Source organism: Antennarius striatus, chromosome 12 (genome assembly GCF_040054535.1).
Source record: "Antennarius striatus isolate MH-2024 chromosome 12, ASM4005453v1, whole genome shotgun sequence".
Lineage (NCBI taxonomy): Eukaryota > Metazoa > Chordata > Actinopteri > Lophiiformes > Antennariidae > Antennarius > Antennarius striatus.
In genome coordinates this window covers 2,040,442-2,068,405 of record NC_090787.1, presented here as the reverse complement: position 1 = coordinate 2,068,405, position 27,964 = coordinate 2,040,442, and the positions used below count along the sequence as shown (strand labels likewise).

Genomic DNA, 27,964 nt, shown 5'->3' with positions numbered 1-27,964 from the left:
CTGGGACACCAACCTCAGATCAACACAAGTCGGAGCTGAAATCACTGCGGGAGCAGCCAGCGTGTCTTGTTCCCGGACCGGCCGCTGCTGCCTCCGCTCCCGGTTCACCTTTGACTCGACTGGGATTCCGTGGGAGCGACAGACCGATGGAGGAGCCGTGGAGTCGCCGTCAGCGATGGGCGAAGCTGTCGAGACGTGGAAGGCAGTAGAGACGTCCCGACGGAGACGAACCGCGGTTCAACCAGCAGATCCACGTCGCTGCGTGGGGCCGTCCGCCGACGCGGCCGGACGACGGCCTGCTTTACGCGGATCCCTCAGTATGAGCTGAGCGGTAACGGGATTACAGCCAATGAGAGGTCGGTCCGACAAGTGAACAAGATCGGCGTCATCGAGCAGAGATCCACAGCCGGTATTAGCGAAGCGTGAGGCGGCACCATGTGGAGTCCGGGGACGTGGATGTGGCGAACGGCTCTGTGCTGCTGGCTGCTGGAAGCCGTTCTCCAGGGCGCCAGAGGTAGGAGGAAGCAGGGTTTACGACCCGTCATGCGATCGTTGTTGTCCGCTAGGGTGTGCACCACCACCCGGTGATCCACACAACCAACACTGGAGAGTTCTCATACACGCTGGAGGTAGATGTGAGTGTAAACGAGCATAAAACCCACGGGGCAGTTTGGTTATTATGGTCTGTCCTGTCCTGAGCTGCACATCGGAGGAACATTAAACCTCTCAGATCAAATGATGCTCAAAGTTCTGAAGCATCTCTGTCGTTCATGCAGGGCGTGTGTAGAGAATTTGATAAAGAATTTGTAATATTAACAATGTTTAATTTGACTCCATTTTCAGTGTATTAAAAGTTAATACATGCTGTTTTAGTATATCATCTTTTTTTTAAAAAAACAACCCGTAAACGGCACAGGTGGCTATAATTTTAATGATATAACTAAATAAAATACTATGCTGTGATTTACATGGATAAAATGTCTGAAATCAAACTAATTTTACTAATAACTTAAGTTTGCAAGCCGTTGAAATTAATGCAAAATCTTTATTTTTCAATTTATATGCAACGGTTTGAGGACTGTGGTTGTAAAAGTCAGACTCTTATTTTGAAGGAAACAGTCGATAACAGGAAACAACACATGTTGTCGTCACGTGACCTTTATGGTTGGCCAATAAATCACTGATTAAATTGTTATAACTGTTATATCAATGGATGATTCATGTTATATTGGTCCTTTTTTTTAAACTTTAAATGTGAAATTAGGTTTTAAATAGATCACATCGCATTTAATATGTAGTTACATTTTTATAAATGATTATAAATACCAAACATACCTTAACAAACTAATGTGCTAGACAGCAGTGACACTTATGGAAATGTGTAAAATATTTAACTTGGAATAAATGGAGTCAGGTGAAATGTGAACAAAGCCCTCCACCCTCATGCACCAACAATCTTTAGTTTGTATTTACGACACTTCCTCTGCCAACGCCGTATTTAGTTGGATGTTAAACTGATAGAACTGAATGCACAACAAATTCACTTCAACACTACTGCAATCAGTGTGTGTTTCATACTGTGAATGTTTTCTAAAGAGGTTCAATACATTCTATTGTTGATGCCTTGAATCCTCTCCTATGTATTGTTGCTGGTGTTTTATTATACGATTCTTGCCAGTGCAGCCCATTTGTGCACAACTTTTCCCGTTTTTCTGTTGGCTGATTTCCAGTCCCATAGACACTTTATTATCTGTTTCACCCTGTAACTGCCGTCGTCTGGGATGTTTGCTTTCTCAGGTCTGAACATGTGCATGAGTGGCAGCGCTACATCCTGTGAAGAATGCTTATTGATCCACCCCAGCTGCGCCTGGTGTGCACAAGAGGTAAAACCTACCTGCTCATTGTTTTCTGAGTCTTTAGACTATGAATCAGTTCATTTCAGCTGGTTTTTTTTTTCTAAGGTTTGTGACTTTCTCTCCTCCAGGATTTCGGAAGGGGAAGGACTCTGACGTCACGGTGCGATTTAATTCAGAACCTGCAGAAGAGAGGTTGCGGCATGCAGTTTGTTGAGTACTACACCAGCAGCATTTCTGTGCTGAAGAACAAACATCTAAGTTCTAAAGGGTCCAGCTTAGCCCAGGACGACGTCATCCAGATCATGCCTCAGAAGATCTCCCTCAGCCTGCGCCCAGGTAAGCAGTCTTAGGATCGCGATGACCCTTTAGAGCAGGTACATTTAAAAGGCAGCACTTCCTCCTACAACTCTTACACAAACCAAATGACGGATTCTTTCTCATCCAGGAGAGCAGACATGGTTTGGCCTGCAGGTGCGGCAGGTGGAGGACTACCCAGTCGATCTGTACTACCTGATGGACCTGTCTCTTTCCATGAAAGACGATCTGGAAACCATCCGAAACCTGGGTACCAAGTTGGCTGATGAGATGGGAAAGCTCACCAGCAACTTCAGGCTGGGCTTCGGTTCTTTCGTAGACAAAAACATCTCCCCCTTCTCTTATACGGCTCCCAAGTATCAGGAGAACCCATGTAACGGGTGGGTAGCGGTTGATTAATCCTGTTTGTGTGCTTGATGTACAGAATAGGACTAGAATAGGTGGAGGGTTTTAAAAGCTGCGGCGTTCTCCCGTTTGCCCCGGGGGGTGGGACCGCTCTACCCTCCCTCAGAGGCTGCCATCGCGCATCACTTCCCATCTAGGTTATGAGTTTGGTTGGGTGTGTGTGTGTGTGTGTGTGTCACACTAACTGAAGCACAGAAGGGAAATATTTAACGGTGTCGATAACAACATTTTGACCCCGAGGCAACCCGCCTTGTTTAAACAAGGAGGGAAAAAAATGCACAGTCAGACCAGCTGCAGTTTTTAGAATGTCTGATTGTACATTGTTAAAGCAGAATGGGCCTCAGTGGCCCCTGACGTAATCATTTAATTTACAAATTTGTGCAAAAATTGTCAAATTCTGCAGGTTTTTTTGTTTGTTTTTTTGTCAGTGAATGAGAACACACAAACCAAACCTTCTACTTCTGTGAACGTTGTCCTGATGCATCTGAACCTTTCTGTCATCCTGTGCAGATACAAACTGTTCCCCAACTGCGTCCCCACCTTCGGGTTCCGCCACATCCTGTCACTGACGGACAAGGTGGACCGGTTCAACGAAGAGGTGCAGAAACAGATGGTATCACGCAATCGGGACGCACCGGAGGGCGGGTTCGACGCCATCCTACAGGCTGCTGTTTGTAAGGTGACTGCTTTACCTCTTCCCCAGCATCCACCCACTGTTATGGAGGGGGAAGAGGGGGGCTTCATTAGAGCCATTTGAATGCTCTCTTTGAATGAAGCTAAGTGTGGCCGCGTGTTGGGACGGCATGGGTCTATTTGCTTGTTAATTAAAAGCACCAGGGGGCACAGACAGGAAGTGGGAGTCTGGTGCAGCTGGTTAGGCAGGAGGATGCGCCAGGTCACAGGCTTCTGTTTTCAACACTGTTTCAACACACACACACACACACACACACACACACACACACACACACACACACACACACACACACACACACACACAGAGTATATATGTTGTGCAGCTTTGGCAGAACTCATTGTTTCCCCCTAGTGGTTGTCAGTGATATTGCTCCGTGAGTCGATCATCAGTTAGCTAGCTCGCCACACACTGTTACCCGCTGCCCATTTAGCTCGCTGTTGTTACCCATGGAACAGATAACATTATCCAACAATGCGTCAAATCGATTAACGCCATCTTTCAACGTGGTGTCTCTGAGATCTGTCCACTGACCCACAGATGTGGAAAACAACCTCCCTGACAGTTGAGGTGTTTAATACAGTTTTGATGTACTTGAAGATCCTTTTTTGAAGCTGAATTGGTTCTTTAGTGGTTTTTAATTTACACGCAAAAGACCGAGGCAGTAGGTTAAGTTTGTGTTGTGTTGAAACACTTCACAGCTAGGGGGCAGTGTTGAGATTTATGTTCGGCGATTAGCCTCAGCGCCAGCTAAGACAGGAAGGAAATGCGCCGCTAACATAATTACAGAGAACTTATTACACATAGCAGCGCGTTGAATCGTGACACTATAACGCGCCATGTCCTTGTTAGTCCAGCATTACGCCTCCTTGTTTGCTGTATGTCCCACAAGAGTAGGTAAATTATCCCTGTTACGTAACATGATTTCTGCTGTCGCTGCTCTTCAAAGAGGCCTCTGAATGGAGCAAACACAGCTCGATTGTGCGCTGCACAGGCCAAATAATGAACAAAAGAGCTAGAAAATCCTTCCATTGACTGGTTGAAACTGGGTGTTTCTCTAGTATCGTGCAACGGTCAGCGTTCCGTCAAACGCTGTCATCGCCTGCTGTTTCCGGTTGATAACAAGCAGGACTGGGCCTTTGGGAGAACACTGGTTATACTCAAGTTTGTCTTGGTGATGAGCTTCCTGTAGAACCCACATACCAAGACACTGAAAGGTTGTTCGTGTGCTGATCTGCCGTTCCCTGCGAACAGGAGGAGATCGGCTGGAGGAAGGAGGCCTACCACCTGCTGGTGTTCGCCACAGATGACGTGCCTCACCTGGCTCTAGACGGGAGGCTGGGGGGGCTGGTCCAGCCCCACGACGGGCGATGTCACCTCAATGACAACAATGAGTACAGCACCTCCACCAAGATGGTAAGAAGAGCTGCTCTTCATACTTGGTTCACACGTAAAGTGTCTCCGCTTTGACCTAAAATGTGTTCCAGCACAAATCAACACACGGAAAATAAAGCTTCATGCGCAGCCATTCAGCTCCTATCCAAGCCTGGATTGGCTGGAAGTCACCTTGCATGTCCAATAAAAACAATGAGGGAATCTAACTGAAATAAAATTCAGCATTTTTTTGAATTCTAGCTTAATTACCACATTCTGAGCAGCCGGCGGCCTGTGATTGGACGGGGAAGGTCCGAAACACCTGGAGGCTGCTAATAAAACATCCAATAGGGGCTGAGGGGTTTTACAAATGTTCCTGTTGAAAAAAATCTAACCCAACTTTTCTGCCGGGCTCCTCCAGCCGACACTGGAGTTTAATGCTAATCAGGTGCCGCTGGGTTTGGGTTTGGTTTTTTTGGGGGGGGGGTTTGAGATTCTCAAAGTCTATCTCATGCGATAGCCCAGCGAAGATAAAACAAATTATGGCAAATATATCACTGTCATGTGTGTAGCTGTGTCACTCCTATTTAATATGATTTCTGCAGCTGTTCATTTCTTTGCCTTTGTCGGTTTCTCTACAAGATTAAAAAAGAAAAAACAGTCTCATCCTCCTTCGGGCCAAGAAAACTTTTATAAAATTTATGGATCGCTCACTCTTTTTTTTCACTTTCTTCAAGTTTATAAGATTTGGTTTTATTTTAGGCATTTTATTAGTTTAATGAAAACGATAACAGACCAGCCCAAATAAAGATACCCAGCCGTGGACATCTTGTGATGGTCCTCGGCTGAGTTTGGATTGGATCCAGATCTGGATCGTGGTCCTGATTTACATTGGAAACAGGTTTACACCCTTTTACATGAAGCAAGCCAGGATAGCCAATTAAATCAAAAATGGTGCAGGTTTAATGTAATGGATGAGTTTTGATGGAACTAGAGGAACCTGGTGGAGGTATTTTATGTACTGACTTCCACTGTAAGAACTCCATATAAATTACCCATAATGCCATGTCTTTCTACAGGACTATCCGTCTCTGGCTCTCCTGGGGGAGAAACTGGCAGAAAATAACATCTTCCTCATATTTGCGGTGACAAAACGGCTGTATGTCATTTATAAGGTACTTATAAAGCATTTTATGCTCTTCGTTGTCCATTCTTTATACGTAAGGAACTTATTGTGTCTCGTCTTTCTCCCGAAACGAAGAACTTTACTGCACTCATACCTGGAACGACAGTAGAAATCCTGGACCAGGACTCTAAGAACGTCATCCAGCTGATCGTCGCCGCCTACAACGTGAGTACAGCTGGTCTGCTCGGCTGTCGGGCTGTTTGGTGTCGAGTGAGGATGAGTGAATTCATTAGAAGTGGGGGAGGATGAGGGAGGCTTGAACGCGTCCACTGGGAGAGCTCCTGAGCTGACAGCTGACCGTGTGGTTGCACCCAAGTTACATTTCTCATTTTAGGTGGAGTTGTTGTGGTGCTGACGTGGCTGAATGCAGCAGACTTTGTCTATTTTTTCAAAAGTCAGCTTCTCAAAGGGGTGGAAGTTATCAGTCAGTGTGGATAGACAGAAAAATAACCAAGTAAACATGTCACAATATATTGAAGATGTTTTATAGATTTATATGGAGTAAATTGTTGTTTGGCAGTTTCACTATAGTGATTTGAATTTTGAGTTCCAACCAAAAGAACCACAGGCCCTTTTTCTGCTGCATCCAGAAACACATTTTAGCCTCAATCTTTAAAGAGCAAGGAGGCACCCCCTTTCCTGTTTGGTGAGAGTGGAGGATGGGAAACAGATTTCATCACGTCTGTGATTTAATGGATAAACATAATTCGTACAAATCCACCAAATTATTTATTTATTTATTTTTTGGTGATTTCAATTGTTGTGAAACGCTAGGAAACATGATTGTGCTCTTAACATTTCAACTGGAGTACTTTTTCTGTTGAACCCCAATGCATTCTGGGTGTTGTAGGTTTTTTCACCTTCCAATTTATGACACGACTTTACCAGTTGGGAAATAAACGCCAGGACAAAATATTTCAGCTTCACAAGCTGTTATTTTCCAAACTTTCCTCCATTCTCTAATGACACCGGAACATTTAATCTGCACACACCTCCAAGACTAAACCGATGATAAGATGATGATACAGCCAAGCCAAAAAAATAAAGCGTAATCTGATGAATTCACCAGATATCCATTAACTGCTGAGCGATGGGGTTCATTAAACGATTTGTTTCTGTGCGTTTGGATCCAGAGACGAGGACTCCATGCCGTCAGCCTTTCCCTGAATACTTTCCTGTGTGGGTGTGCAGATGTTGCCCTGCCTTTGGCTCGTGGCAGTTTGTTCTGGGGCAGGGACTCGTGTCCAACACAGACGTGACACACTCTGTGTGGGCGGGACCTGGAATGAAGGGACTGGACTCACAGATTTATTAACGTTCACCACTCTGAGGTCATGGATTAGTTAACAATTGTGTAAAGGGCCAGAGAGAGCGAATGAGGCCGTGTTCGACCACCTGATTTACTCCTGCACACATCAGTTGCGTGGTCGACACGGATGCAGGCTGTGTTGCACCGACACGCAGCTGGAAATGCAACTGTTTCATACAAGCTGCGTTCATGCACAGCGCTTGCGGTTTCGACTGGCTATAAATGCATCCGAATGAAGCGTGGCTCTCCAGATGTTTCTCTCTTTACTGGTACCCGACCAGAGATCCAGCTCCGAAAGGATGGGTTTTGATGTTTTCACTAACGTCCTCGTCTCTTCTTCCCTCAGAACATCCGGTCCAAGGTGGAGCTGTCGGTGTGGGACCACCCAGACGACATCAGCCTTTCCTTCACCGCTACCTGTCAGGACGGAAAGCCACTGCCGGGCCTCAGGAAGTGCGCCGACTTGAAGATAGGAGATACGGTGAGTCCTTGTCTGCACCTCCTACATCCTAAATGTTTCATGCATCTGATGGGAAGGTGTCGTAGCTCCTGTATTCTGCACCTTTTCTCTTTCTCTGGGTCATGATTGGTGGTTTAAAGGAGATGATTTACTGTGTTTGTCATTGTTTGATGGCTTTTTTTTTTTTTTGAACAAATCCCATTTTCCATGACTATATTTTTCCAGTTGGATGCACTGGTGTGGTTTTGAGTTCTACAGTTGTTTTAGAAGAGCTGGCGTTTATTTGCATGTAGTCTTATTAGGACAAATTAACACGTGGGCTCATCCAGACCAAACCGGTCATCGTGACGCGAGCTCCAGTCGTTCTGTTGGTTTCGGCGTACTTAGCCTGGAACGACTCGAGTCGCAGGGAAAAACTCACCCCCCCCCACACACACACACACATGAAACAGATTCAACTGTTGGAGAAAGGAACCTGACGTCACGCTGCTGTGGCCAATCGCGGTGCCTGGCGATCATACAGTTGCAGATTCATCAGCTGTTGCTAGGAGACAGGGAGGAGAAATGTGCTGTAAATTGCGTGGATGTTGAAAGCCTTTCTGGACGAGTTGTGCCTCAAAAAGCTGGAAGCTGTACATTTGATTTTTAGTTCCCTGTCTACTCCTTATCCTTTTTCTCTACTCAAAATGAAATTGTGGATCACGGCAAAAAAAAAAAAAAATTGCTAAAGCCTGTTGTGACGCCGTGCAACCTTTGATTCAGTTTAAAGTGAATTCCTGTTAAACATCAGTAATTTCCTGATGAATACATTTTCTTCTACCTGAGTTGACCATTCCTTTGCTTTACGTCTGAAACAATGACCTCAGTTATCGTCTCACTGCTCTCTTGGCAGAGACCTGTCATTCCTTAGAGAATAGTTTGGACCCTTTTTGTCTTCCAGCTGCATTCAATCAGCGGCGGATACGGTCGTGTTTAATCTTTCCACATCTATTCGGGCTGCTGCCAGAGCAACAACAGCCCTGCAGCGAAGGCTGACATCACCCCGACCTGCCAAAACCTCGTGTTGATGCTTCGGTATCTGATGAGCGTGTAGTGGAGATCAAACCGGACCTTTGACCTGCAGGACCTTTGACCTCAGCATTCAGGAGTGTGATTGTGTTGTCGTCGACAATAGAGACCCATAACGCGAGCTAGCTACGGTTTAACCTGTGCTGCGACCGCTTCACTTCCCATCAGGCTTCTGCTTCGGCACCGTGAGGCATTTGTGGACGGGGAATAAAAACCGTTTCTGCATCCTTTTTCTCATTCGACGCTGAAGCAGCGTAAACAATTAGTCCAGTTCAGGGCTGGTTCTGGGCGGAATCAAACCATGACTCCGACTGTTGCCTTTAATTATTGTGCTTTTTCACGCAGCCTGCAGACATGGGATGCGGCCTCTGCTGTAAACATGTCGTGCTGTCAGAGCTGGGAATATTTAGCTGACTCGTCATCCTTTTCGTCCTCTGTTAAAACCTGTTTGCTGGCTCAGCGTCTGTGCTCCTGTTACCCACGCTGCTTTGCGTTGCAGCCTGATGCCGGTTATTCAAAAGCTCCTGACTGAACGTTGGTTGATTGTCTAATCCTCCTCCTCCAGGATCCTGTTAGTCTGGACTAAAAACATAAAGCAGAGCTGAGTTAGTCGGCACAGGTGCTATGAAAAAACGTCTTTCTTCTTAGCGTAGATTTGTGCAGATCCAGGACATCCAGAATCCTTTGTGTCGGCTCTGATCCAACACAGGATGACTCACATCTTGGTTGTTTTTAATGTTGCATGGACCCGTCCCCGGTGGTCACTTTATATTCCACACAAGTCTCAATTAAGATGCGTAATGAATCCCACATCCATTAAAATGTTAACAAGGAGCCGCTTCATACGTGCCGTGGCACAGTGAGCTCCGGCACGTTGGAATTCCTTCCCAGAACCCCTTGCTTTATGTTCCCGGTTTGGGGACGGTGGAGAACACCGCCAGCGAGAGAAAGAAGGCTGTCGGGGTCTTTTTATCCTGAGCGCTGAGAGGAAATGAAGGGTCGCAGCTCGGCCTGTCGTGGGTGCCAAGCCCGGGTGTCAGTCACTGTGTGGGCGACCCCCCCACCCCACCCCAAGCAGAATCTTAATGACCTGAAACAAAAGTAGGCCTGTGAAACTGTGAGGCGTGAAAGGAGGGAGCTGGCGGGGGGCAGACACACTCGCTGGAGTGTGTGTGTAGTCGGGTAGCCTCCTTTTCAGTCGGACACGACAGAAGAGCAGGACCACTGAATGGATTCATGCATGTGAACGCTGTTGGTTTGGGGGGTTTTTGTCCATACATGAGAAACATTTGAGTCGGGTTTTGTCTCCCTTTGCCTCACCTCCGTCGGGTTTCTTACATTTTACTGAATTTCCGATAGTCGTGAGAATTCGATCATCCCAACACATTCTCCCAGTTTATTTTTAACCTTTGGTTCAGCGCTGGTTCCACATGGACACGTCGCCATCACCTCATACATACTCTGTTTGAACAGCAGTGACATCACCCCCCCACCCCCTGCTGTTTCTGAAGGTATTGAGCTGCTGCTGCAGATTCCTCCTCACTTGACTATTTTAAATAAACTAGAATTGTTGCATAACCCATTTTTAAAAGAATCACTCCTAGCCTAAGCACCTAACCCTACTACTACTGCTGCGTAATGAGTGGTATTACCAGGCTTCCGCCCCCCCCACACACACACCCATATTTCTCCACAATGATCCCCATGATTTGGTGACTCGCCTTCCTCGCGACTCACATTTACAGTAAATTTAATTGTGTCACAGTTAACTTATTAAGCTTCCTGTGCTGAAATTGGAGGGGAAGCCCGACAGAATGTGGCTCAGCCTCGGCCTCAATCAGATTACTGTGTGCTGGACTGAGGCACACACAAACACTCCACTTTAGTCCCCGGCCCCCCATCATGGAGTTAAAATGTTACGTGGTCAGACTGCTCGGTCATATATGTGTTTAGAAAATGGTTGAAATGTTCTTCCTGAAACGAACGGCATTTCGAACTGGGACGATGAGGAGGGATTCATGTAGTTGCTCAAAGTCACTTTTTACTTGTTTTTTACTGTTGGTTAAAAAAATAACGACAAAAAGTGACATTAAATCAAGTGTTTAGTTTTTATTTCAGCAAATTAATATTTTGATTATAAGTATTTGCTTCCGCTCCTACTCACCTTTGTTTCTGATTTTTCCAGCCTAACCTGGCGTTTTTATCGTTCCGACCAGTCGTTGTTGTCGGGTGTCTCCATGCCAGTTGCATTCACACGTCTGTAAAACCAGCAAATAAAAGAGTAGTTCATGCTGGAGGAAGAAAAAGAATTTAGCTGTGAACAAGAGATGCTATTGTAGCTAAAACTATTTTGTCTTCTTCTTAGGTTTCATTTAACGTGAGTGTGGAGGCCAGAGGCTGCCCTCCCCGCGGGGCCGACCAGAGCTTCACCATCAAGCCGGTGGGGTTCAAAGATCGCTTGGAGGTGGATGTGAATTACCAGTGTGACTGCGGCTGCAGCCGGACGGCGCAAACCAACAGCAGCATCTGCAGCTCCATAGGTGCTCCGACTTCCATGATGTCCTTTTTTTTCTTAAAATATGTGTCTAAAGAAATTCTAGGAGTCAAATGGGCAGTGCAGGGGGGAATAATGGTTCTCTGTTGACACCAAAGTAGTTAAAAACTGGCAAAGTTTCCTGCTAACTTTGTAAACCTCCAGAGTTGAAAGCAGGGGACGTAAAAATATAAGAATCAGTAGAAAAGTCTGCATGTGTAAAAGTATTTCAACCCCCCCCCCCCAAAGAACCACAAGCCCTGTTAATCACACGGGACTTACAGCGCTGCTAACGTGCGTCCTGTAGTTTGAAACTCTTGAGGAAGTTCGGGACATCAATCTGTGGCATCAGACCTGCTATTACAGCTTTGGTTACCAAGGAAACCTCCCATTTAACCCATTAATTGACTTGTTTGGTTCCATAATGGAGAGGCTCTGACTTGGGGTAGCCGCTGTGGAGATAATGATGGTCACAGTAAGCGAAAATAACACTCCTATATTTTTAAATTTGAGCTGCAGAGCGATGTGAAACCCAAGTATGCTCCTCATTTGGAACTCTACACGTAATCGATGGAGTGGGTCCCTGACAGAGTTGAATAAACCTAATATATACTCGTCATAAACGGTGTTTTTTGCCTTGCAGGGACCTATAACTGCGGGACTTGTTACTGCGAGCCAGGCTACCTCGGCGCTCGGTGCGAGTGCCAGGAGGGCGACGCCGGCAGCATGTACTTCAGCGCCTGCCGGGAGGCCGACGGCAAGCAGTTGTGTAGCGGCCGAGGAGAATGCAGCTGCAACCAGTGCCTCTGCTACGAGTCCGAGTTCGGAAAGATTTACGGCAGCTTCTGCGAGTGCGACGACTTCTCCTGCCCCCGACACAAAGGCATCCTCTGCTCCGGTAAGAATCCGCTGGATTGGACGCCGACACATCCACAGTCTGTCGGTGTGATGTTGATGAGAGAAACCGTTTCCATGGCGATGCTGCTTGTAGCGGGGTCTGACATCAAACGTCAGGAGCCCTTTAGATATGGTGGGGAGAATCGTGTCCCTACCTGCTCTGAGGGTGTCTCTGGGGGTGGTTTGGCCCTCTGTTGGGTTAGCTTTTGTTTTCTCCAGATGAAAGGAACACCTGCAAGACTCCGCCTCCAGGGGAGCAGGTGCGGTAGCGGGGAGGTCAGAGTTCAGCTTGAATTTCAGATTCAGGCTGGACTGTCTGGAGGAGGGACGGAAACAGCAGCGCGGAACTTTAGAGGAGGGTCTTTGGTGCTTTTACTCCAATGGTTGTGAAGTGGATTGAAACTGAGAAAACAAGTGGAGTTTATCACACACACACACACACACACACACACACACACACACACACACACACACACACACACACACGATTTATTAGACCTTCTAAAAATTGAATTGAGTTTGGTTTACTGTATATATTTCACTCTAATTGTTTTTTTTTTTTTAATGTGTTGGTTTTGGATCTAGAGACATATTTTCTATGTTGTTGGTTTTTTTTGCTTGTTTTTCCACAAACAAAATGGAAAAAGGTGCCAGTGGATTTTGATGGGACTTGTTCATTACATCATGAGGCAGATTAGTAAGGTGACATCGTCATGGTGACGTCATCCTTTATTATTGCATTTGATCTGAATGTATAACTCTGGTGTTTTCTCGGTAACAATCATCGCTCTTTTCTTATTGCAACATTTTTCCACGTGAAACTAAAATGTAGCTCCGTCTGTTTTTCCCAGTCTCACCAGTGTGGACGGACTGTAGCTTTGAATTATCTCCGTTTCTCAATCCTGACTGATGAATGCTCTCTGGCGATGAGCCCTTCGTCTACCGATGCCAAACTAGACTCCTGTTGGCGCTCCATCGCTGCTCCACTCTTACACTTGGTGTGAGGAGGCAGGTTTGGCTCGCTGGATCTCCTCTGCCAGACCAAACAGGCTATTCTGTTCCCAGAACATCGGGTCCGGCGCTCTGCTTTCTGGTGCGAAAACTCCCGCTTTTGCTGGGGGAGACAGGCTCATCCCCAAACCAATGGCTGTTCCTGTGAAACCACAGAGAGGGCTTTGTGACAGCGGGGCCGGCGTTGGCTCGAAGCCCGCCTCTATTTATCCACATCCAATAGAAGTCTAGAGCTGAGTGTTCAGCCCCGCCGTCCCGCACCAGAAAGGATGTGTGTGCCGATCATCCATCATTAAATGTTAACAGTCCACTACCTTCTGCTGATCCTCACCCCTCAGCCTGGAGCCATAATGAGCTCCTAATGACACCAAACGATACGCCCCCTCCTCTCCGTCTGTCCGTCCTTTACCATCTGAGAAGAGCCGTAAAAACTCTCCTGTGCCCCGATGTCTCTAAAACACCCAAGGAGATGCTAATAGCGTCTGCTTTTTGGGCCTCCTAGCACGCATATGTTGTAACTAGTGCAGCGCTTCACCTGGGTTGGTCACACGCTGCCCATTTGGAGTCTTGTGGTTGGGGAAAAATCCTCTGTGACTTTCTATCCTGGCGTCCTCGGATTATTTTGAAGTTGTTTGCCCTCAGGTCTGTGAGATGAAGCTATCGGTCCGGATCTGAAGCACCACCGTCACGCCTGGAGCTTTAGTTTGACGGACCGGAGCTGCTGTGTGGTTACACCGGTAGCTGACATTATCACGATGAGCCTGAACGTGGCTATTCTTAGGACTAGCATCTTAGCATTGAATATTTTGGCTGGACTTTCTCTGCCATGCTTGTGCAACAAGTCCACTGATAGATTTAGCAGAGCGAGGGTGGGTGGGCAGGCAGACTGTTCCAGTCGCTTAAATCAAGCGTGTATAAAAATAAATGCATCGACTCGACTGCTCTTTAAATGAAGTTAAAACTTTGGAGAAGGAGAAGACCAGACTTGCTTCTTCAATGTGCTTCATTTTAAATGAGTTTAACGGTGTTTCTGGTGTAGGAGGAGTCCTAAACACCTGGATGAGGAGGGTATGAAAGGTATCGTGATGAGGTGTGCCATCTTGTTTGTCGTGGCAAAGAACCTGATTATTACAATAGCTTGAATGTGTGCTCAGTGCTAATGAAAGGCTTCTAACTGTTATTATTAAGCTGCGTTTGCTTTGAGTGTTAGTTAATAAATGATCTGGTGTATCTTCATCAGGTGTGTTCTATCCTTCGTTAGTCCGTTCCTTGTTCCTCAGGCTCTCCTCCGCCGTCTATTTTTAACAAGTTTTTTTTAACTTCCTCACCCCCCCGACCTAAATCTCTGCGACCGTCTCCACAGCTGGCTCTGAATCATCTGGACAGGAATCCAGCAGGTTCGCCAGAAATAGCATCATTTTGACTTCCAGACTTAGAAAAAAAATGTCTTTTACTCCCCATAAATAAAGTTGGTGCCCTCCAGCACATCCATTTCTCTGAACATGTAAAAGCTTTTACACGTAAAAGTCGATGGGACAAATGGGATGGAGTAGAAAGGTTGGGTTCGCGTTGGTGTTTTTACGTGTTATCACACGAACATGCAGCATTTAGTGAGTCAGGCCTCCATTAACAATTGGCAGGCCACCCCCCAGGACGCCCAAATACCTGAACTTAATTTATTCTGGGTATCCAGGATGTCAACATTCTATTTTGTACGGATTTTCATGTCCTAGCTTTGGATTTCAACTCAGGAACTGCTACTGGACATCTTGAATATACTAAATCCGCTCCTGACGCTTCGTCCTCAGCCCCCGAGGTGAAACAAGCGCCGGATGATTCCTGTCTGCTCTTTTGAGACTTGACTGAACTTGACCGCTGCAGACAAAGACCTGGGGTTTCTCTGGTGATAGACAGACTCGAGGCCACACCCTGTTTCTCTGACTGGGTGCACACAAGTAAACCAGCATTGCTCTACATTGGAGATTTGGTCATTTTTTAGGTCTTTGTTTCTGTGTGTATTCGCCAAAATTATCAACAGAGGAGGTTATTATCTGTAATAACAAGGTTGAGGTTTAATCCGAAATCTCAGGAAATGAAAGCGTCTACTGTACAGGTTGGCATTTTCAGCAGTGTTGTTCACATGCAGTTTGAATCTGGAACCACAAAAACAAACCAGACCCAAGACTAATAAGAAAGTTCCCATACGAGCAAACCGAAGGACAACATCTTCAGAGCCCCCCCCACCCCCAGACTTCCTCTGTATTGGCTGTAGAGCCGTGGAGCTAACAGCTGACTGTACACAGCTGTGTACACCCCGGTGGCAACACGCTGAGGCATCCACAGCGACGTGCTGATGGGAAAAGGAACACAGCTCCTTGAAATGATTGTTAATCTTGGGTGGTGATGACTGGATGCATCTGTAATCACCTCACCTGGTGACAGCGTGGCGATGTCCTGTTTGCAGCGTGTGTACAGCGCTGCCGCTGATTCGGCTGATTCGATATTACAAGTCAGCTGCAGTTTAACCTGTACACGAGTCCTCCGCGTCGATGGTTTGACATTCCTCACCTCTGTAAGAATTCATCCTGAGGAATGTTTCGCTCCACATTTAACAGATGAACACTCAACCCAGGTGTAAAAAAGACGGAAGCAGAAATCCCGCTATCTGTCGTGAAAACAGAGTCATGCTTGGGCTGCTGTTTTTTTTTAAATAAGTAAAGATAATAATGGTTTTTGTCCGCAGCGCTCAACAAATGAAATGCTGATGCAGCAAATGCCACCACTTAACTAATAGCTGTTTACCTCAGGGTTGTGAAACCCGTCGTGTCTCCAGGCTGCTCCTCTGTGATTCTTTTTATAGGCCTGGTGTCTCCTGCTCTCTGTGAATAAGGTCAATGTTTCTGTGACCCTGAGACCAGGACAATGTAGACGTAAAGACTGTTGTCGTGACTTGTAATGACTGGTGACGTGACATTGTGGACTTCACGGCGCTGGTACCTGTCATTGCTCCCAGTCTCATTGCATATTGTTTAACTTAAGCTCCACAGGCTGCTTATTTTAAAGATGACATTAATCTTCTTTTACTGGCACTCAGACTTAACCAAAAGACGAGGTTTGTCTTTGAACGTCTCATAAAGACCAGATATCAGCTGCTTATTCATATGACAAACTGCTCAGCTCAGCATATAGTGGAGAGCCTGTCCCAGCTTGCACATTTTAAAAGTCTGCATTTTTTCTTTTTTTAGCTCTTCTACCCCGATGAAGACTCACAAAGTTCTGGTTGTAAGTTTTTTTTGTTTTTTTTTAGAAATGCAAGAAAGAGACGTCAGCTCAAACCTGGGAAGGATAGAGAAAACACATCGAAGTGTAGCTCATGGCTTTGGAAACATGACCCAGGGGTACAGTTGACGCCGCTGCAACTTTCGGTCTTCATTGTGAGGATTTAAATAAATATTTTGACGTTTGAGGAGTGCTAGATGAAATGGTCCATAACACTCTCATGAGTATGCAGCACTTGGGCCAGGAGGTGATTCGCTCAGTTAAGCAAGAAGACTAGAAATGGAGAATTAATGACTAACACCCCCTAGTACCTCTAAAGGAATATCAACAGATGGAAGCAGTGACTTCTAGCTTCTTCGGTCCGACATCATTCTAGTCAATTAACTGTCATCTATTTTCTCCAAGTTTGGGATTTAGATGGATGGCATTTCCTGTTCCTGTAGACTTTTTGAGAACACAAAGACCCGAAAATGGCAATTTGTTGTTGTTTTTTTTCATGAAAACACTCTTGATTTCATTGAAAATGCTGTAGCAGACCTGTCAGGTCACTAGTCGATAGTGTACCATTTCAGGATGAACTCAGCAGAGAAAGATCCCAGTGGTGGCTTTCGAGATTTGAATTGGAGGAGCACCAATAATCCCAACAGCACAAAAGCGGACAGACCCCCAAAGCACAACAAGAAAAGTTTTTAGTTTCTGTGGTAGAATTGCTGTCATAGAAACTACAGAGTATTTAGTGTTTTGTGATGCTTAAATATTACAACCTCGTGTCTACAGCTATTCCTTTGTGGTTCTGGGGGTATGGATGAACTCCATCTTGTCCACATCCAAGGTTTCACATCACTGCTCACAGTTCCTCCATTACTTCTCTCAGTTCTGTGTTCTGCGACTCCTCGCTCTCCCTCTAGTCGTCCAGCTTGTGAACCAGAAATCTCACCGCTGGCATCACTCACAGCTGGAGTTTCAGAAACGACTCTGCGCTCCTGTCTTAATAACTGGCACGGAACTTCCTGGGTAGACGAGGTGGATGCAAACTACCCAGTTTAGTTTTAAAGCCCTACTTCATTTACTCAAATAAAAAACAGACTGTCTCCTGCTGGCGTGACCCTTCGCCCGAGCAGGAACCCTATCCACAGACTACTGTGTAATTAGGTTGAGTGGTTGTGGTGGTGTTGCTCTGCTGTCACAGCTCTCTTTTTAAACTCATACTGGATGCTCTTTCCCAGGTTCAGGGAGTTACTGTGTGATATTGTAGATTAGCCTGGGTTTACTTCTCTGAAATTAATCCACTTCTCTGTCATTGGTATCGACAGATTCCTTTTCTTCTGGTCAGACAAAGACCAGACGTACAATGTATGTTTGCATTCACTGGAAGTCCTCATTTGTAGACATACATTTAGGCGTATTTGAAGAGCTGGTCCAATTGGAGATGTATCTATGATGAACCAACAAATACAGACTGGAGATCTAGTTGGTAGTAAAGACACAGAAGCCAATGCCGGACCTTTAGTACTTCCTTTAGATGGATTCTGGGATATGCAACGTCTTCTTTGTAGAATCATCCAGAATCGGCACCACTGCCAAGGTGTTGGGTCGGTTCTTTACACCTACACTTGATGCAAGACGATGAGGAGCATGTGGACGCCCATATCCTTCGAAGCTTATGATCCGTGTTCCGACCCACAAGTGTGTTCAAATTTGTTTTTGTATATGAGAGAGTTTCATGGAACCTCCTCTGTCTCGCCTGTCTTGTTATTTATGACATCAAAAACTTTCAACTTCCATGAACGCTCCAGGGTCTGTCTGACATAAGAGGGTGTACACACATGTCTACAACTACTACAAACTATGGAATATGTCTGTGCATGCCTGGAATGCCTCAAGAAAGGCAAATAAACTGAACCTCTACATGTCTGTGATGTCTGAGAGTCTATTCAGACCAGATGAAGCCCTCAAACCATCCAGAGGGAGTCTGTTGAGATGCTTTTAGCATCTGATCTCACCTCCTGTTTGCGGTGCTCTCTACGTAGCCAACAGGAGATCCTGGAGCAGACCCAGGGCACAGGGAGAACCTCTCCATCTAGATGTTTCAGAGATGGTGGAGGATGTGATTACCTCCTGCTGCAACTTTGAGTGTAATCAGCATTAAAAGCAATAACCCTATACCTTTTCAGCAGTATTTGAAAAACAATCTGCTTAGTGTAGGCTCAGACTTCGATGAAACTGCCTGTAGGCCTTTTCGATTCTCTCTAGAGATGGTCTTCTCCTGATTTGGGGGCGACCCGGGCTGCACCGCAACTATTTCAAATATCCTACGAGGATTTCGTAAGACTCAACTGTGGCTGAAAGGAGGGCGATTCTCGCGACTGCAACTGGAGATGTGAGAGGGTAGAGGCCATGTTTTCTTTCCGTACTCATGCAAACAAGACTCAACCTTCTGGGACACAGCAGCTCTTTACAGCCACGGCAGGAAGTGACTTTCTCTCCCTGCATCAACAGTGGCGAGCAGAGGGAACAGCATGACCCTCCAATCCTGTCCTTGTGCTCTCTACCACGTCCTATCAGTCCCTGCATTCCTAATGGGGGTTAGTGAGTTCAGTGTGGGGGCCTCTCTGGCTTTGTAGAAGACGATCCTTCTTGATGTAAAGCTGGCTGTATGTTTCATGTCTGCTTTCTCTTATGGAGGTTTAAATACAAGAGCTGACGGTTAAAAGGCTACAGATCCACAATGTCTAAATGCTCTAAGACAGCCGGACCTGCTTCTTAGACATGTAATGGATTACACATCTGTGTCCTGTCCATCTCAGCCTCCCTTCCCTCCTCTTTCAACCTACAGAGAGAGGATGATGTGTCAGACGCCTCTTTTGCACCGTGATACTGCAGACAGGAAATATTTGGATATGCACAAAGGACGTTCAGATGTCTGATAAAATTTGCTCTGGGACCGTTCATTTGAATGTTTTCAAGGAAGTGGCAGCAGAGGTTGGGCTCCTGCACACTTCCATGATGAGCAACGACAACTATCCTTCTAAAATGAGCTGGCAGCTCATTTCCTCCTCATGTAATCACCAAATATTTACTTATGCCTGTTTAAATATAAGGTTCTGAAAGAGGCACAAAATGTGGGAATGCAATGTTTGTCTCTGTAATGCATCTGCCTTGATTTAGTGGAACTAAGTTCTTGAACCCATAATTGTCCTTTTTTAAAGGCAGCCGGTCCGACAGAATAGAGCATTGATCGTTTATCTTAAACTCCATTTTTTAGTGGCTGCTGCACCAATAACTGTTGAGACAAGTTTACCAAGAGGTGGAGCTGGTCTCAGATCTGTCTAGGAGTCCTTGAGTTTTTGAGATTGAGGTTTAATAATCCAGCGTCAGATGTGGGCATTCAGGAGTTCTCCCAGTAGACTCTGCACCATCCCCATATCCTATATTCCATCATAAGGTAACAGAAGTAATTTAGTAGCAGATGAATCAAAACGAGACATTCAAATTCAACGTAACTTGATTTGCATAGTCTTCACATTCTTAGCAATGGAGGTTGTAACCTAAAAAGTGATGAAGAGACGACCAGGACTCCTTTGACAGCCCGGTTTTCACATTCCCTTAAAACACTTTTTAGTTTCGGAAGTGCGTTTGGTTTGAGAGAGCTGACATCAAACTCCACCCGGTCTGTAGACCAGCCTGTGTGGGAGTTCACCAGCGGAGCGGAATCGCATTTCATCCAGACACACTCCTGTCTGCTGCGTTTCTCCAGATGTTTTGGACCGTTTGGGGAACTTGGGATCGCAAGAGGTTCCTCCGACAGGAACTTAACAATGTGAAGCAGCCATCAGAATAAAAACGCATGCAGAAGTAGAAGCTAATTTTGTTCTTTCCTGTAGCAGCATTTAGAACACTGCCTAGCCTTTATTTTGAAAGCGGGGGGCAGGGTCGAACAGAATGACCCGTCTCTTCAAAGGCGAATTAACCTCTGGAGGATTTTAACTGCCAACAAATGAGTCCAGGCAGCTTTAATCATGAGGCTGAGAATCTCTCATGGTCTAAATGTTACACTCTCATGCACACATGTAATCCCTGGATCTGTGACCTCCCACTGAAGGAGTAAAATCTTGAATCTGGATCTTTTTTTTCTGGCACTTTGCCTCAACTTGGCTGGAAAACAGCGTGGAAAAGCAAAGGAGGAGGGATCTGAACACAGCTGTATTTATCATGAAGGCTGTTTAATCTCACTGCTGAGCAGCCAATTAAAATACCCCGACTAAACACAACTGAGAGGAATGGCTGGACAAAAAGCCTGCGCACATGCCCCTAACATGTGTTTGGGGGCATGAGGACTGTGGTCAGGTGAGAGCTTGTGTTTGTCTCAAGACTATCTAGACTAGAGTCTAGACCTGTCTAAAGTATTTGGCCACAATGAGGAGTCAACACAAAGTCCTCGACTGATTTTGTATCTTTAGTTTCACCTTGTTGGGATCTCTTTAAAAGGCTTTACAAGCATCAAACCTTCCAGATGATTCTGCATGTTATCAGACGGACGTCAAATCCGACAGCCCATCCTTTTGAACCTAAAGCCCAAACCAGCCGAGCTCTTTCATTAAATTCACTTGCACAAAAAGACGTGTCTTTCCCTGATGTCATCAAGTCACACATTCCCTGAATCTATATTGTGATGCATCAACAGGAGTGATTTAATCGCTGTCAGTTTTTCCATCTTAAAAAAAATGTAGAGCAGGCAAAGCCTGTTAACACGAAAATAGAAGTGACTGCATGTCTCCAAGTCCAGACAGTAGGGTTTATAACCCTGACCGCTACGTTGATGAATACACTGAATGTTTCCTGTTGACTGGAAGAAGTGAAACTCGATGGTTGATTACAGGCTCAGTATATCTGAGGTCAGGCCAAAGCATAATGTGATTGTTTTCAGCAAAATGTTCAGCAAAACATTACAAAAAAAGTCTTTTAAAAAGTTTAGAATCTTCTCCCACCTCCTTAAATATTGATATCAGGCTGCAGAAATGTTTGTCACTGTCAGGCAAACTAACGATTATCTTCTAAGTTGATTGATTACAGAAGCAAATATTAAGTCAAAGTATAGCAGTAATAAAGTCAGAATCAAGCGAGCTGAATCGACCGTTGGTTGCCCTGCAGTCGACCCCTGAAGAGGCGATTTCCTCCCGTTGGATCGGATTCTTTCCTCAGTAAAGTCCTGATACTTGATGCTTATAATGACGTGGTGCTGACTTGCCCAAAGGTTCAAAACTTTATGATTTTTGTGAAACCAATAAAGTAGAAGCCAGTTACACTTAAATTTCTCCTCTAACATCTAATAAATCAGACCATTTAAGCGTTGTCGAAGTAACTTTTTTAGCTTGTTAAGTAAGAATTTGTTGTTCTAATTAAGACAGAACACATTGACACTTCGGGAGCACAACCGCCCGTCTGTCACGCCACAGCTCCGATGTGTTTTTTCCTGCTATTCTTCTGCCTGTTTCATAAGTCCTTGGATTTGACCCCCCAGCAGTCCTTCCTGATGAGACCTCATTCCTGGGCGCTCCTCATCCAGCTGATAAGGCCTCCATGAATGCAGCCTTTGTGGAGGTTATTGGAGCAGCTAGTGTGAAGTAAACTCCTTAAAGCAATGCTTCCATGATAACAGCTGCTGCCCCCCTCCCATCAAGGTTCCCCTCTTCAACCAGACCATCCGGCAACAGGGGGAGGACCGTCTCATAGACGCCCGATACCAATCATATCAACAGCATGGCCTGATGGGACACCGTTTACCCCTCTGCTGGGTTTATTCCATCAACGTTAACAAGCTAATGAGTGTGCTACCGTGGGAAGGGGGTTGGGTGGGGGTGGGGGGTCTAGTGGATCGGGATTAAGTCCAGCTGCTCCAGTTGTTCAGTGTTGTAAAAGTGACCATGTGGATGTGGACCCTGTGTGTGTGTGTCCATGTGAAGTCACGCTGGTGCATCACTGGTGCATTGGTTACCGTGGAGACAATGACTTCATATGCATAGTGTCCCCCTAAGCTTGTCTGGTTTACACTTAAACTCTCGGCGGCCTCCTCTCAATCTCGTGTCTAAAATCTTCTTTCACCCAGGTCACGGAGAATGCCACTGCGGGGAGTGTAAATGCCACGCCGGATACGTCGGCGACAACTGCAACTGCTCCACGGAGACGGCGTCCTGCGTGTCGGACGACGGGAAGATGTGCAGTGGGCGGGGCAACTGTGTGTGCGGCCGCTGTCTGTGCACCGAGCCCGGAGCCTTCGGAGACACCTGCGAAAAATGCCCCACCTGCCCCGACGCTTGTGGCACGAAAAGGTAACACACCAACAACAGCCAGTCGGATGTATCGGCGTGTTCTTCTGACGGGTTCATTCTATTCCGTTGATGCTTTTATCAGAGGAATATTTTTAAGAATGTGTCTGCTGCAGCGATGAGCTTTGATGAAGTCATCAGAGATAACTTTCGTGCCACTTGTTGCCCCGTCCTCTGAACCGGCGTCCATTAGACGCTTTTAGGGTTCAGGCATATAGAGGAAACTCCTCCAGAGGACGAAACAAATGCTCTGTCCTCTTCACAAACACACAGTTTCCCAAGGCAGCAGCAAGCCTAATGAACGACCTTTGACCTCCCCCCCTGACAGGACTTGAGTTTAGAGAGAGGTCAGTGCTGCTGTCGCGTGCACCCCATTTGTGACTGTGTGAAAGATAAAAAGCAGCTTCTTTTACACGTCCATCAACAAGTTAGTTCAGGTCAACAGTAAGAAGTCATTTTTAAAACATTGGTATCAGTAACGCTCGTCTGCTCCAGAGAATGCATCGAGTGTCGGCTGTTCAACTCGGGACCGCTTGCAGAGAACAAGACCTGCCAGCGCCTGTGCAAGGATAAAATCATCACTGTGGAGACCCTCAGTGAGTACACACACACACACACACACACACACACACACACACACACACACACACCAGGGTGAACCAGACAGCAGTCAGTCATCCATCGGTTTAATTTGAGTCAAATTCGACCTTTCCAGCCAGTATTTACCCACAAACATGCATTGCCACCCGCCGGCTCCTGGTTTTCTGGTGTTTCTTCTTCTTTGGATGATGCAGACGATAGTAGCGCACTGCTGCCCTCTACTGTTGGTCATTAGGGACTCTCTTCACATCCCGCTTCAAAGCGGTGATGTGTTGATTGTCAGTGTGTTCGTCTGTCCGTCCATTCGTTCGCTCACCAAACATCTTCTCAACCGTTCCAGATAGATAAAGGTCAAATTTCAACTTTTGTAGACTCCGGGACCGGATAAGATGGAAAGGAACCGGATAAGATACACCTAGACCTATGAGTAAGACCATAGATCAAAGCTATAACAGTAGATCAGAGCACTAGCTCTGATCTTTGACCTATGCAAGTAGGTCAGAGTAAAATTTTGAATTCAGGGGCGTTGCAGTCTGTATTGGTTCTAGTTACAGTTATTTCTGTTTTTTTCTTACGTCCACAACCAAACTCAAACCCATACTAGGTCAGAGGGTCTGGAATGACATCACTTCCTTCAGCTGTTCCCAGATCGCCGCCGCTGTTTTTGACGTAATCGTGATGTTCTTGATCAGATTACTCTTTTTTTTTAAAAAGAGAGTAGAGCACAAACAGTCCAGACTGGGTTCTGAGTGAGCTCGCATCGGTGTGCGGTGATCTTTACTCCTCCATCTCGATGAGACTATTTATAAGAGCGTTCCCAGTTCTGGCTCGGATCCGACTGGTTTCACAGCATTCCCTGCTCATTCAACCATCTGACTGGTCATAATGGACTCCACATGTACATTCCAGATACTTTGTGCATGAAATAGAGTAGGAGGGGCTAGTTGGGGGTTTTTTTTTTATTGGGGGGGTGGGGGCACAAGGAGGGGTGGACCAGACCAGCGTGACCTCATCTTTCCTCCTGAGCTCCAGAGTCTGTGTGGGCGATGAAGACAGACTGCAAGCGAGGTCGCTCAGGATATGAGCGTCTCAGCCCGTCGGTGATGTCACAGCAGACCAATTCCAGCTTTGTGGTAAACATTTCTCTCCTGGTGTTCCTGAAGCCAAAACCCTGATGGGTCAAGATAACGACTTTTATAAAGGCTTCCACAGCACCGGAATTCTGCACATATCCAACATTCGTTTCGTTGCAGAAACAGATTCCACAGATTCAGAAACAAGCCAACAGAAGAGAACTTAAATCATGTAATATTTTCTGCTTGGCTGGTTTTGCTTTTAGTTTTATTGATTTCACATTCTTTTACTTCCTCCTGTCTCCAACTGTGTTTGTTTTATTCATTCCTTTTGTGATAAAGCAGAATAATTTAATCACCTCAAGGACGATTGTAGCCGTTCCAAGACGGATGGGATTTATTTTTCTCAGTGAACCTCTGTGTTTTCTGTGTTTCTATCCTATCAGACACCGACGACCCCGGCGCTGTTCTCTGTCTCTACAAGACAGACAACGATTGTGTCATGAAGTTCACGTATTCTGAGCACGCCAGCGGACAATCCATCCTCGCAGCGCTGAAAGAGCCAGGTCAGTGCTGCAAACAACAACAGATTATTCATTCCTCCGGACGGCAGTGACTTGTAAAAAAACATCTACAAACCAGTTCTGGGAGATCCCCCCCCCGTCTGAACAGACGACAACAACAGCAGCTCGCTAGATGAACATGGTCTCCACCAATAAAACGTCTGGATGATGCACTGAACCAGATTTACCCAGTGTTCTCCCACTGGTTGTTCCTCCATGAAAGCACCTTCTGACGTCTAACTGAGTCTTAACCTGCCTCCTCCTCCCCTCAGAGTGTGTGACGGGGCCGGACGCCCTGACGGTGCTGCTGGCGGTGGTCGGCAGCATCCTGCTGGTGGGTGTGGTGCTGCTCGCCGCCTGGAAGCTGGTCATCACCATCCACGACCGGCGGGAGTTCGCACGCTTCCAGAGCGCCCGCTCAAGAGCTCGATACGAGATGGTAAGAAAAGACGAGTCTGTCTGAGATTAAATCTGTTACTCGGAGCAAGAAAATGCGAGTCTGTTGGACGCACGCGGTGAGAACGGCACAAATTGCAGGTTGAGTCAGCACACAGGGAGTGAGGGAGGAAACTCCCACTGTGTTGCCCAGAGGTGCTAGAAGCCCAATTAGAATAAATTGATTTTATCTTACGAGTCATGTGAGCATGAAAGCTACAGGAAGTCTGACCTGTTGTAAGTAAAAGTCCGACCTGGAAGAGCTCCAAGAGCCCCAGCGTCCTAAATTATTGCCCTTACTGGGTCCTAAATATCAGATCATTTTAAGAACCAACCACCTTCTTCATCTGTTTGGAAAGATGATGCTAACGCGTGGCTATCACGTCCCCAGGCTTCCAACCCGCTCTACAAGCAGCCCGTCTCCACGCATTTTGTGGACACCGATTTCAGCGTGTACGGGAAGTCTTACAACGGGGGGGTCCACTGATCACCTCGGCACGGGGAGCGGCAGGACCGGTCCGACGAGCAGATCCCTGGAGGACGGCGGACGAAGCCAACTCGACGGTTCCTGTGTGAAGGAACCTTTGGCCTCCTCCTATTCAGAGGAGCCTGAAGCCAACGCTTAGACGTCACCTGAACCTGTCCCCCCCCCCCACATCTATGCGGCGGTCGGCGGCAAAGTGGCGACTCCTTTGTTTAGAAGAGTTAGCAATTAGTTTGTCTGCAGCACACTTTCATCCTTTCTACAGAGCTGGCGGGACGCTATACTTCTATATTTTTATAAACTAAAAGCCTTTTCTAGTATAAACTATGCATCCAGCAGGACAGCTGATTCACGACTCATCAGATTTACAGAAGCACATATTCCTCGTGGTGGCTGCGATGGCGTTTTGGTACTACTAACATTTACTAAGCAATAGACTTCTTATCTTCATTTTGCACAGAGAATATTAAGAATCAAGTGTCGTAATGGTGTTTCTTTTGCGTCGTGTGTGTGTGTGTGTGTGTGTGAGTGTGTGTGTGTGCGTGTGTGTTATTGTGTGCTGTTGTTGCACTCCCTAGTCTTAAACTGAATTGCAGTTTCCAGCCTCTGAACCCTGAAATGATGAAGCTGGTGGGAACAAATCCCATAAATCACCAGAACAAACACTCTGCATCCTGTTTGTGCCACCAAGCTTACCGGGTCCTACTGCAGCAGATTAATATTATTAATAATCAGTATTTATTAACCTGGGCTGGTCTGGTTGATCAAAACCATCATGAACATCAAAATCATTTCTCGCCACTGCACCCCCATGTATTCTGCCTCGTGATGATGTCATGTTGTTTTAGCTTTATAAGCTAACAACATTAGCGATCACATCTTTCAATCCAGTCAGTTGTTTATATGAAACCCACCCCTTTTTTACATAAAGGGTTGTGATTGGCCGACTCGAATCAAGTCAGAATTACTAGGGAGGGCAACCAGATGCCAGATTAAAATGAAAATAATGGATATATTTGGGATGTAACAAAGGGAATTTTATGTATTATTTACAAGCATTTAATGAGGAAAACAGAATTAATTATAAAACTCACTGTGATGTAGTTTTTCTTTTTTTAACAATGGAGCTTGTGGCACAAAAGAATGACAAAAAGAGAAATTAAAAATTGGAGACAATGATTTTTAATTTGAAAGTATGACAAAAATCATAAGTATTGATACTTCAATACTGCTGACAACCTTGATTTGATCAGTTCATTGGTGGTTTTGGTGTTATGTTTGGATTTGTTGTCACCTCAGAAAAATCCTTTACACCACTTGATAATCAAAGATGACTTTGCAAAATAGAAATGTAAATTTGTTTCAGTAAAGGTGTAAACATTTCACAGTTCAACCGTAAAATTTTGCAGTGAAAGCGTCAGGGAATGGAATCTTTATGAAGAGGAGTACAAAGATTGTATGTAAATAAAATTGCATGAGTACGTTTGTACATACGTGTCCAAATGAAATGTTCTCTCAATCACATATTCCATCAGTCGCTCTTGAAATGTTCTTCCTGTGAACTTTTTCTGCGGATGAGCTCAATTTGTACAAGTTTATGTAACGCTGCACACACAGCATCAACAATAAATTTGCTTAAATCAAAGCTGGTGAGTGTTTGTTGTCATGGATCACTGTGCATCTGAAAGTTTTGCTCTTCCTTGATTTTTAGTGTGTGACAGGAGTTAACACAAATGCTGACCTCGCATGACCGCCCTCACAGCAGCGACGCATTCGGGCGACTTGAAGCACAAAATCAGCACGAATGAGTCGGAGTCGCGGTGTTCTAACCTTTGACCTCCTCAGGATGAATGCTGGTATCACCAGACAGAAAAGTTTGCTAGGAAATAAACGTGTCATATAAATAGCTTATGATCATTTCATTTTAACATAAATGATGTTTTTCAAAATGTATTTGTTTTCTATTTCAAAAGACAATATTGTAAAAAAACAAACAAACAACGTATGCCAATTTGTTAAAATATAACTTAAAATGAATGTTTATCATTGTTATAGTTGTGTAAACTTCTCTCCAGTTATACTGACTGGTAAATGTCCGG

General features: G+C 45.6%; 1 protein-coding gene across 1 annotated transcript; it reads left to right on the top strand.

Annotated features, from left to right (window-relative positions):
• Window positions 1-32: 32 nt before the first annotated feature.
• itgb5 (integrin, beta 5) lies at window positions 33-27,510 on the top strand. Its single transcript, XM_068328832.1, has 16 exons — window positions 33-514; window positions 1,798-1,883; window positions 1,985-2,192; window positions 2,302-2,551; window positions 3,087-3,255; window positions 4,522-4,683; window positions 5,721-5,816; window positions 5,903-5,992; window positions 7,483-7,617; window positions 11,030-11,204; window positions 11,841-12,095; window positions 22,491-22,713; window positions 23,206-23,306; window positions 24,830-24,949; window positions 25,219-25,385; window positions 25,773-27,510. Exons 1-16 carry the CDS (start codon window positions 436-438, stop codon window positions 25,866-25,868), a joined length of 2,412 nt encoding a protein of 803 aa, XP_068184933.1. The 5' UTR covers window positions 33-435; the 3' UTR covers window positions 25,869-27,510.
• Window positions 27,511-27,964: the final 454 nt, after the last annotated feature.

Excerpts from the sequence above, each read along its gene's own strand:
- itgb5 (XM_068328832.1), top strand. The coding sequence starts at position 436 with ATGTGGAGTCCGGGGACGTGGATGTGGCGAACGGCTCTGTGCTGCTGG. Across the intron at positions 2,552-3,086 it reads CAGGAGAACCCATGTAACGG|ATACAAACTGTTCCCCAACT; the intron begins GTGGGTAGCGGT and ends CATCCTGTGCAG. Across the intron at positions 3,256-4,521 it reads TACAGGCTGCTGTTTGTAAG|GAGGAGATCGGCTGGAGGAA; the intron begins GTGACTGCTTTA and ends CCCTGCGAACAG.